This window comes from Vulpes lagopus, chromosome 1, assembly GCF_018345385.1.
Source record: "Vulpes lagopus strain Blue_001 chromosome 1, ASM1834538v1, whole genome shotgun sequence".
Taxonomy (NCBI): domain Eukaryota; kingdom Metazoa; phylum Chordata; class Mammalia; order Carnivora; family Canidae; genus Vulpes; species Vulpes lagopus.
The window spans coordinates 53,696,275-53,707,752 of record NC_054824.1 but is presented as its reverse complement, the minus strand read 5'-3'; the positions used below and the strand labels follow the sequence as shown (position 1 = coordinate 53,707,752).

Genomic DNA, 11,478 nt, shown 5'->3' with positions numbered 1-11,478 from the left:
AACAACATACAACTACTATAAATAAGTCAAAAAGGTGTCACACGTAGGCAGGGACCAGATACTACAGGATTTTATAGGCTTGTAGTTTGGATTTCATTCTAGGGGAATGGAAAACATTCAGAAAGTTGAAAGGATCACTCTGGCTACCACGTGAAAAATAGATTGTGGAATATAAGAACAGAAGAAAGATGACCAAGTAAGGCTATTCTATTCCCTTGTTGAATGAGAGATGATAATTGTTTACAAGTGAGAACATTTATATCAGAAAAAGGAATAAACAACTGCTCCTAGATTTTTTGCTCAAATAACCTCATGAATGATGATATCAATTATGGAGGTAGGGTCAACTAGGCAAGAAGCAGGCTGTGGATGCAGGCAGAGCTCAAGAACCCTTTTAGAGTGTGTTGAATCTGAAATGCTGATTGTACTTCCCAATGGAATCAGTTGGATATGTCAGACCAAAGTTCAGGGCTGGAGATATAAACTGGAATTCATCAGCAGTAGAAAAGATTTCAACCTTCAACTTAGCAAGATTAGGGAGGGAATAAAATACATCTGAGAACATTGTCTTGGGACAGTCATTCACTTAGAAAATAAAGAGGGAAAAGGAGACTAGAAAGAGAAGTGTGGAAAGAATTAACATTGATACAGAAAGAAATCTGGGGAAATTCTTCAGATTTATGTGCAGCAGGTTCCACCTGAACCCAACAGAGACTCGGAGTCCCATTATTTGTGAACATAGAAGGACAATGATCTCTGTCTGGGGTTCCAGTTATTAAAACTGATCCCTAAATGGGCTCTGGTTGTATAAGCAAGAAGACGGATTTTTTTATTATAGCCCCCCAGGGACAATGAAAAAGCAAAGGAAGGAAAGCTGCATGCCTTCTACTCTTCCACCCTCTCCTGAGGAAGAGCCTTTAAGTTCAGAGGGAAGAGAAATGTGGACTCAGATGGCAGAGGAGCTGGTTCCATGGCTGACTGTGAAAGAATCCTGCTTCAGGTTCAGGTGACCATACTAGTGAGAGGATGTTCTCACCTGGGCACAGAGCTGCATGTCAGGAATCTGTGCCTTACACAAAGACATAAGTGATTTTGTGGAGGGAATAACAATGCTATAGTGACACTGCTTAATCCTTCAGCATCCCTGTGATAGCATAGACTCTAACTTGAGCTCAGTTCTTCTCCTGGCTATTTTGTTTGTATTAGACAACCCAGCCAACAAACCAGCTCCTTCACCAGCATGCTCCCTTTGCTGGAGGCATCAAGTTCAGATATAACCAACCTGTATTGAAGAAGGACCCAGTCCATTCTGCCTCTGTTTTAGGAAATACAGACACTGGTGGTGGCAGACCCAGGGCTCTCCCATCCAGATCCTTAAAGAGGTATTTTCTTGGATTTTCACAATCTGACTCAGGGCAAACCAGTATCCCTAAACCTTTCCTGTAAAGACAGAAAATAACTCTCTCATTCCATGATAAGCAACACAGAGAAAACATATATTGGTAGTGTTAACATGAAAAAGAAATTCAGGGTGCCTGGGTGGCTCTGTTGGTTAAGCATATGACTCTTGATTTCGACTCAGGTCATGATCTCAGGGTCATGAGATAAAGCCCTGCATCAGGTTCTGCACTCAGCATGGAGTCTGCTTGTCCCTCTCCCTGTGCTCCTCCCTCCTTCAAACAAACAAAAATACATAAACAAAATCTTTTACAAAAGAGAGAAAAATTCAACAGGATTTTATTAATAATGTACTACACAAATACAAACTAAAAAGCTTTAGAAAATGTTTTTTCCCAGTTATATGGGCAAAAAGAAAGACATTCTTTTAACCAAATATTCAAGATATCTGAATATATAATCTTTGCCTCAATTGCTAATTCTGTAAGAAGCAAGATATAATAAAACGTTCCTACCTCTAATATCTACTGAGCATAATGTAATCATTTCTTTATGAAACTTTGAGGCCTTGCAGGACTTTAAGATTATTATTATAAATATCAATTCTATTTGTGCTATCTACAAACAAGGTAAAAATAGATATTTTCATTCAACAAATATCTATTGAAAACCTACATCTACATGTTGGGGAATACAGTGGTGATAAAGACAGACATGGTTCCTATACTTTCAGAATTGAGAGTCAGACGGGTTATATAAACAAGTTATAGACAATTATAGCATTGAATTATAGAGCATTTATTTGATTTCCCCTGGTCTAATAATTTTAGGCACCATTGGTAATAATATTAAATATTTATTGTATGCCAACCATGTGTCAGGTATTAATAATACAAAGAATCAGAAGCTAATATCATTTAGCTTTATAACTATTTCATCCCATAAGTAAGACATGAACCGAAGGAAAATTGGGCAGAAGAAAAAATGACAGAATAACACAAATTGCAAACCTCATAATGTTTAGGTACCGAAAACATGACTCAGGGATGGGTATTAAAAAAGGACTGATGTTGGGCCAAACATATTAACTTTCTAATTAGGGCAATTTTTCTTGATTCTTTTCTTCCAGCTAAAGGAGTTTTCCCCAATGTTGTGGGGGAAAGAAAGTAACCCATCCTAGTCCCTGCACAAGGCCTCCTGAGCCTTCTTCCAAAAACTAATGACACCATACTCCATGGAAGAGTCAAGAATTGGGGTAATTTTTTTTTCCAGTGATTTTGAAAACATTCCAAAGGAATATCTCTAATAAAGATAAAATAATGACACATCAATAAAATTTGCATTCTATCACTTTTGCTCCCTTTTTTAGTCAGGAAAACTCACATGGCTGAGCCCAATTCAAGAGAGAAATAGAGCCTCTGTTGTGAGAGATATCGCAAAAATCTTATATTGAGAGACACCTGGGCTTGGTGGTTGAACATCTGCCTTTGGCTCAGGGTGTGATCCCAGGGTCCTGGGATCGAGTTCTGCATCAGGATCCCGGCAGGGAGCCTGTTTCTCTCTCTGCCTCTGTGTCTCTCATGAATAAATAAGTAAAATATTTTTTTTTTAAAAATCTTATATCAAAGGGCATGCACATAGGTAAATAAAGAACTGGGGCCATTCAATCTACCATTTCTTTCCAGAAAAACTTACTTCTATTCACATTGATGATTTTATTCTTTTTTTCTTTTTGTATTCTTTTTTTTTCTAAACATGTTTAAGGATTAGAGGAATTGCCAAACACTTCATAAACATGGCTTATTATAAATATTAAAACTGGTACCTAGCTTGTAAAGGAGGAAAGTAGAACTTGTTTTTATCTTTGATCTTTAGCATCCTGGTCCCCTCTGCCGTTATTGGATGCGTGATTCCTGTGTTCTCCACATTGGGCAGGATGCAGATATCTAGGTCATCACTATAGCAACTCTTCACAAAATTAGAAAATGTGACATCTGAAAAAAAAGTTAATATATCATAACATTGGATAATATAAACTATCAACCACAAATACAGACTACACAACTAAATATTCTTATATCAACACATATCTGGGAGTAAATTTAAGTTATCCACGGTAGTTCCAGGAGTTAATATATAAACCCTGACTTAAAATATCTATAGTTCTTCAAGACATGAATATTGCATGCAAAAGAGGAGAGTATTCCAACACACTAAAGTCTTAAGAGCTCGGGACTGAGCCTGGGTGGCTCAGTGGTTTAGGGCCTGCCTTCGGCTCAGGGCATGATCCTGGAGTCCCAGGACTGAGTTCCACATCGCGCTCCCTGCATGAAGCCTGCCTCCCTCTGCCTATGTCTCTGTCTCTGTCTCTCTCTCTCTGCGTGTCTCTCATGAATAAATAATTTTTTTAAAAAAAGTCTTAAGAGCTCTACTTTTCATCAAAGTTTTGATCACAATCCAGTGAGAGTGAGTACAATAGCACAAAAGAAATCTGATGGAGGATTAACATCATAGGTTGTGGCATAACTGGTTCTAATCTAGGCTGCCCCATCAACTATTGAACAACTTCAGTGAAGCACAATTTCTGCATCTATTTTCTCCTGCTTATAGTAGGAAAAAGAACACCTACTTAGAGAGTTGTCATATAATCAAATGATCACTGTGAAAGTTCTTCAACAGAAATAAAGTAATGACTTTTTAAAGGAGTCACTCACTGTCATTTAAATCACCATGGTGGGGCAGCCCGGGTGGCTTAGCAATTTAGCCCCGCCTTCAGCCCAGGGCCTGATCCTGGAGACCTGGGATTGAGTCCCATGTCAGGGTCCCTGCATGGAGCCTGCTTCTCCCTCTGCCTGTGTCTCTGCCTGTGTGTGTGTGTGTGTGTGTGTGTGTGTGTATGTGTGTGTCTCATAAATAAATAAATAAAATATTTTTAAAAATTAAAATAAAAAATAAATCAATCAATCACCATGGTGATTATCAATAGCCAGCAGGCTATCCATTGGATGGTAAACACTAGACCACTCTTGATATAATTTCAGAACACCATTGAAGATCCTATGAACAAATGTATGAAGATCCCATGCACTACATTGCTTAGGAGCTGAAATGTCCTACCTTGAAGTTTCAGAATTCCTGAAGTTGAATGGCCATTCCTCACTCTGTGCCATGGTTCCTGAGGCCACCAATTTGGTTCTGAAGTGAATATAGGCCACAAAATACCAACTCGACCCCCTCTTGGATTGGAAGGAGCTCGATCTGATGATGTCAAGTTGGCAGAGCGAGGCTTAACTCTGTCATGAATGCAGTCAAAAGAGGAGCTAGTGGCTACAATGACTGAATTCCTAAGTACGATCTGTACATTTTCGATGTGACTCTTTGGAACAGAAGACACATACACTGTTGCCAAGAGACCAATCGAATTATCTACCAGAGTGATGTTCTCTATCTCCACACTGTTCTCCACATGTAGCATGGCACCGTAGTCAAAGTTCTTGAAAGCCAAGAAGCCAGAGATACCAGTACAGTTGTCAAGCCCATTTTCCTTATAGAGATGAAGGCCATGAAGGCTTGAGTGGGCCACATTGTCAGACCAGCGAGCTTCAGGAGAAGAGCACCTGTGACCCTGGATGTGAAAGCCAATTCTCTCTGATCCTGCCACAACATTGCCATAAAGGTTGATGTCCTTTGCCTGGTTCGCTTTGATTCCTGCCACCCAAACGGTGGACCATGCTGACTGTGTCATCAGAACCACAAGGTTATTAGAGAGAGAAAAATTCTGACCCTCCAAATCTATGCCATGGCCAACTGTGCCAAACACTATATTGTCATTTAAAATGATCCCATGACTGGCAGCTGCACGAATGCCCCCACTGCAGCTTTGGTGCAGAGAAGACGATATTATCCAGGATCCTGCCGATGCATTAGTGAATTCAATGGATGAATACAGTGGTGACCCAAAGTTCTGAATTTCCACATTTGAAAGTTGAAGGACACCTGCAAACAAAATGCATATCATCAGGTACTCTCTCTTTCCCTACAAAAGGCAAAAGGATGGCCCATTTGTGGGCATCAGGAGATGCAAAAAGTTTTTTTAATATAATAGTTTATTCTCAATACCAGCACTATATTTCACACCATGAGTCTTGCTGATAACAAATGAATCATTAGAAATATCCCATGAATGCCTGCCAAGGTTTCATGTGCAGTCTGAAGAGTCTGTCAGTTGGATGGGGAAGAGGAAGGACAGATAGGAAAGAGAGAGATAGGCTTTGGAGATGAGCACACTAGCTGGCAGATTCCATGTATTTTTCTGCTGGGCTAGTCAAGGACCCGGATGAAAATGAAGAAGGAAATATGGATTCCCAGCCACTCACCTCAATGGCATGTCTCCTCTCAGGGATCCCAAGTGAAAGGTCTATTACCATTCCCATAAAGACATTGCATGAAGGAATATAATACTCAGTTATATAAAACATATTTTTAAGACATTTTAACAATATGGTAAAATATTTCCTGTATTTTTATCCTCACCACAGTGTGGTCCCTATCTCTTTTTCACAATAATAAGATTCTCTACATCTTTTATGTCAGGAGAGGATAGAATTATTTAGCCTTACCAAGAAATTTATTTGTACTAATTTAAGTAGATATTGCAAAAACACAGTTTGAACTGCAGCCACTAGACTGATTTAAAAATATAATGTGCACTGGGGCAGCCCCGGTGGCCCAGCAGTTTAGCACTGCCTTCAGCCCGGGGTGTGATCCTGGAGACCTGGGATCAAGTCCCACATCAGGCTCCCAGCATGGAGCCTGCTTCTCCCTCTGCTGTGTCTCTGCCTCTCTCTGTGTGTTTCTCATGAATAAATAAATAAAATCTTTATTTATATATATATATATAATGCACTAATATGTCAACGTATATCCTCTTGGTAAAATAGCTAAGAACATGATTATAGACAGAACATAAAGACTCCTAACTCTGGGAAACAAACTAGGGGTGGAGGAAGGGGAGGAGGGCGGGGGGTGGGGGTGAATGGGTGACGGGCACTGAGGGGGACACTTGATGGGATGAGCACTGGGTGTTATTCTGTATGTTGGTAAATTGAACACCAATAAAAATTAATTTATTAAAAAAAGAACATGATTATAGAAAATAATGAGGCAAATTAATAACTTTATCACCTAACTCTCATTTAGCACTCATTAGGTACCAGGTACTGTTCTAAGTCATACATCAATATAGCATGTATGTTCATACGTGTGTGTGTGTGTGTTTAAACTCCTAACTTAACAAACATTCTATAAGGTAGGTATAATTATCCCCATTTTACCAATAAGGAAACTGAGGTAGAAAGGTTTAAGTAACACATTAGACTTGGATGGGGGCAAATGCATGCAGAGGATACACTGTTAACCCTCAAGCAGGCATGCTGGGGGGAGTGGGAGATGCAGAGGAATAAAAGGAGCAGCTTTGCATTGGGATTCAGGCAATGGGGCTACACCTAATGTGCCAGGAGTTAATCATGTGCCCTTAGCTACATAGGTCCCAACTTCGTATTTCGTGTTGTTTCTTTCTTCTTTCTTTCCTTTCTTTTTTTTTTTTTTTTTTAAGATTTATTTGTTTATTTGAAAGAGATATAGAGAGAGAGTACAAGTGGAAGGGGCAAAAGGGGAAAGAGAGTCCCAAGTAGACTCCCTGCTGAACTCAGAGCCAGATATGGGGCTCAGTCCCATGATCCTGAGATCATGACCTGTGCCAACATCAGGAGTCCAACACTCAATCATCTGAGCCACCCAGGCACCTCTTTTTTCTTTCTTTTTAAAAAGTTCTGCCGAAGGTGAACTATAAAGTTATTTCTCTCACTAAAAAATAGAGGGAGCTATGGTGTTTCAGGAATAGCATTTAAAGCTCAAAAGTAGTCCAGCCTAAACCCTCCACCTTCCCCACTTCTTTTTCACAGAGGAGAAACTAACACCCTTAAGAATCAGGTACCATGAAGGATCATACCATCATCTAGAAGACGGATGAAGTAAAAGACCATGTATGTCTTTCTGGGGCGCCTGGGTGTTTCAGTTAAGTAGCCGATTCTTGATTTTGGCTCTGGTCATGATCTCAGCATCTTGGGATCAAGCCCCACCTCAGGGTCCCACCTCAGGCTCCATGCTCAGCAGGGAGTCTCTTTGAGATTCTTTTCCTCTCCCTCTGCACCTCCTCCATGTCCTCTCTCTCTAAAGTAAATATATATATATTTTTTTTTGAAAGAGACCACATATGTCTTTCTTTGTTGCTAGATGACAGGATTCCAATATATCTAAATTTCTCAAATGACACCAATTAAGGAGGCACTGGTGGATGGTGCAGAAATATTCACAGAATGACAAAATACTCAAAAACTGGGCAGCCCAGGTAGCTCAGCGGTTTAGCACCACCTTCAGCTAAGTGTGTGATCCTGGAGATCCGGGATCCAGTCCCACATCGGGCTCCTTGCATGGAGCCTGCTTCTTTCTCTGCCTGTGTGTGCCTCTCTCTCTTTCTGTGTCTCTCATCAATAAATAAATAAAATCTTTAAAAAAATGGTCAAAAACTATTTGTCTGATGATAACATTTTTTACGGTGTCCCTCACCAATAGCACACAGCTGAAAGGGCTATGGATCCTGTCACCATAGGACTGCAGCCCAAAGGATACCAGACGCTAGATCCCACACATAAATACCTTATTTTGTAGAATGGAAAGTGGTTCTAGAATTTCAGTCAAGGCAATATATCAGTATTATTTTAATTTGTGGATTTTTTATGTCTTATACTTACATGATTATAATTCATAGTTATAAATCATATAAGATCTTTTTACTCATGTACATATTAATCAATGGCTGAAAGCTAATCAATAGTAAATACTTAAAATGTCTTGAACATTTAAGTGAAACATTAAGCAATGATTATGTTCACAGCTATTGGTCTATTTTTCCTTTTGAAAAATCACAATTCTAAGTACAAATTGCTGGATGTTATTGGTCAGAAAAAGAATGACAGGGGCCTCCAATTTAAATAGAAATTTTAAGTACTGGCCACATTTTCTAACTTAAAATTGTTCAACATCCATAGCTAGCATCCTTGACCTACACCTGCAGATTTCACCTCATCCAGGCTCTGGTGTATATTTACAGAAAAACGCAAAGTTTCTTAATTTAGTGTGGGAAACCAGATTGGATTCTAGAACAGAAAGGGACACTAGTGGAAATACTGGTGATATCTGGAAAATATCCTAAATTTAGTTAAGAGTAATGCATCAATGCTAACTTTTTGGTTTTGACAAATATAGCAGATACGTCAGATAATAACAATAGGGAAGACTGGGCAAAAGGTACACAGGAACTCCCCATACTATCTTTGCAACTCTTCCATAAATCTAAAATGATTACAAAATTAGAAATATATTCAACAAGGGCTTCAGAATCAGACTTGAACTTAAATGTTACCTCTGATACTTTCTTGCTGGATGACTTTTCTCACTCTTCACTTACTTTTCTTCATTCCCATTTATGGAGCACTTAATACATAGCACTTAATACAGTTAACTATATTAGAAAGCCAGTGATGAAAGACCCAATCTTACCCTCAAGTTGTTGTTCACAAGCTCATAAGTGAGTTTCACACATAAGCAGGCGATTTTATTACAGACTTTGTTTCCTCATCTATAAAAATGTCTCTCTCACAAAGATCTTAGAATTGCATGAAACAAAATAGGCATGAAAACCTGCATTAATCTTGGTGTATAACATCCCTTTCCCCAGGAAGAATTTAAGAAACCCTGGATCAGCAGTGCCAGAAGTTCAGGATCATGTCAACCTTGTTACCCATTCAGCTCTGGCCTGGTGCTAAACCATCAGAACTGGACTTCTATCCTGTGATTATGTTCCAGGACTGCCCACAGTTTCAGGTAAATGAGATCTGTCTCATTTCCAGAAGACCAGGACTTAGCCTGTGTCTCCATCTTCTAAAGTATGTTTTCTCAATCTCAGCACTATTGACATCTTGGACCAGAGAATTCATTCATTCTTTCATTCTTTCTTTCTTTCTTTTTTTTTTTTTTATTAAAGATGTGATGTTTTACTTCCAAGACTCATAATTCTATAAATTAGCAGACACCTCACATCACATTTATTTTTTTTTTGATTTTTTAAAATTTTATTTAAAAAAATGTATTTTTTTTTTCACTTTTCTGACAGGGCTTCTTTTTTTTTTTTTAATTAATTTTTATTGGTGTTCAATTTACCAACATACAGAAAAACACCCAGTGCTCATCCCGTCAAGTGTCCACCTCAGTGCCCGTCACCCATTCCCCTCCAACACCCGCCCTCCTCCCCGCTTCCACCACCCCTAGTTCGTTTCCCCGAGTTAGGAGTCTTTATGTTCTGTCTCCCTTCCTGATATTTCCCAACATTTCTTTTCCCTTCCTTTATATTCCCTTTCACTATTATTCATATTCCCCAAATGAATGAGAACATACACTGTTTGTCCTTCTCCGATTGACTTATTTCACTCAGCATAATACCCTCCAGTTCCATCCACGTTGAAGCAAATGGTGGGTATTTGTTGTTTCTAATTGCTGAGTAATATTCCATTGTATACATAGACCACATCTTTATCCATTCATCTTTCGATGGACACCGAGGCTCCTTCCACAGTTTGGCTATTGTGGCCATTGCTGATAGAAACATCGGGGTGCAGGTGTCCCGACGTTTCATTGCATCTGAATCTTTGGGGTAAATCCCCAACAGTGCAATTGCTGGGTCGTAGGGCAGGTCTATTTTTAACTCTTTGAGGAACCTCCACACAGTTTTCCAGAGTGGCTGCACCAGTTCACATACATCGCAATACAAGCATCCATTCAAAAACTGGAAAGAACTCAAATTCATTCATTCTTTCTTTCTTTCTTTCTTCTTTCTCTTTCCTTCCTTCTTTCTTCTTTCTTTCCTTTTTAAAGATTTTATTTATTTATTCATGAGAGACAAAGAGAGAGAGAAAGGCAGAGACAGAGGGAGAAGCAGGCTTCCTACAGGGAGCCCGATGTGGAACTCGATCCCAGGACCCCAGATTACAACCTGAGCCGAAGGCAGATGCTCAACCACTGAGCCACCAAGGTGCCCCAGAGAATTCTTTCCTGTGGGAGACTGTCCTCACCTTATAGGACTACAGATTGCATTATAGGCAGTTTAGCATCTACCTACTAGATGCCAGAAGCTCCCCCAAGTTGTAACAAATAAAATGTCTCCAGATACTGTCAAATGTCTTTTGGGGGGAGGGGGGAAGCAATGTCACTGCTGTTGAGGACTCATGGACACAGAGCCTATGAAGAGAGAGAGAGTTTGTTCTACAGGCCAGAAATTCTGAACTTTTGACTTAAGGTGCAAACACCGCCCTTTACCATACTGGTAGAACAGATGTGTCAAAAGTGTTTCATGCTCAATATATTTGGGAAGTAGTTAGATCCTTTATTCTAGGCCTTCTCTGAGCCTTTATTATATTCATGTATTCAGTAACTTTCTAAGATGGAGCTACAGTGATATCCTTTCCTGAAATTTATTTGACCAGGAAATAATTATGGAATAATATCTAAGGAACACAAGCTTAAGAATAAGGTCCTAATCAAATAAGGTTGCAGCATTCCAAGAGAGTTAAAGCTTGAAAGAAATGAGAAAGATTGAACTGATCCTTAAAGCAGTCTAGAATATGGAAATCATTTTTATTTAAATTTACGCTATTAATTTATAGCATGAGCTGAGGCCTGCCATCAGATATAGCATGCTACTGGGAAAGAGTAATAGAAAATCAGGAAAGAGATAAAATTCAAGTGGTCATTAAATCATCTATAATTTCAAAGCAGAGGAAATTTCACATCTGCTGAAAATGTTTTCTTTGAGGTAAAAATGTGCATATGTGCTGATCGCTAGTATATTATTTTAACATCACACTGATAATTAAGCACAGATTAGAACTGAAAATTCATAGCTTCTCAGAGCACAAAGGAGCCATCTAATTTGAACATTTTGTTTTAGAAATGAAAATTCTCACA

At 39.1% G+C, this 11,478-nt stretch overlaps 1 protein-coding gene across 15 annotated transcripts in view; it reads right to left on the bottom strand.

The window, feature by feature from the left end:
- PKHD1 (PKHD1 ciliary IPT domain containing fibrocystin/polyductin) overlaps positions 1-11,478 on the bottom strand; it is a 477,526-nt gene that overhangs the window by 117,533 nt on the left and 348,515 nt on the right. For all 15 annotated transcript variants that reach the window (XR_005990304.1, XR_005990305.1, XR_005990310.1 and 12 more), the window contains 3 exons: positions 4,516-5,394; positions 3,224-3,392; positions 1,283-1,440 (listed from right to left, as the gene is read on the bottom strand). Coding sequence is in view for 12 of the 15 variants with exons in the window: in XM_041771518.1 (XP_041627452.1) it covers positions 1,283-1,440; positions 3,224-3,392; positions 4,516-5,394 (1,206 nt within the window). In the remaining 3 variants the exon portion in view is untranslated. The remainder of the gene's footprint in view (positions 1-1,282; positions 1,441-3,223; positions 3,393-4,515; positions 5,395-11,478) is intronic.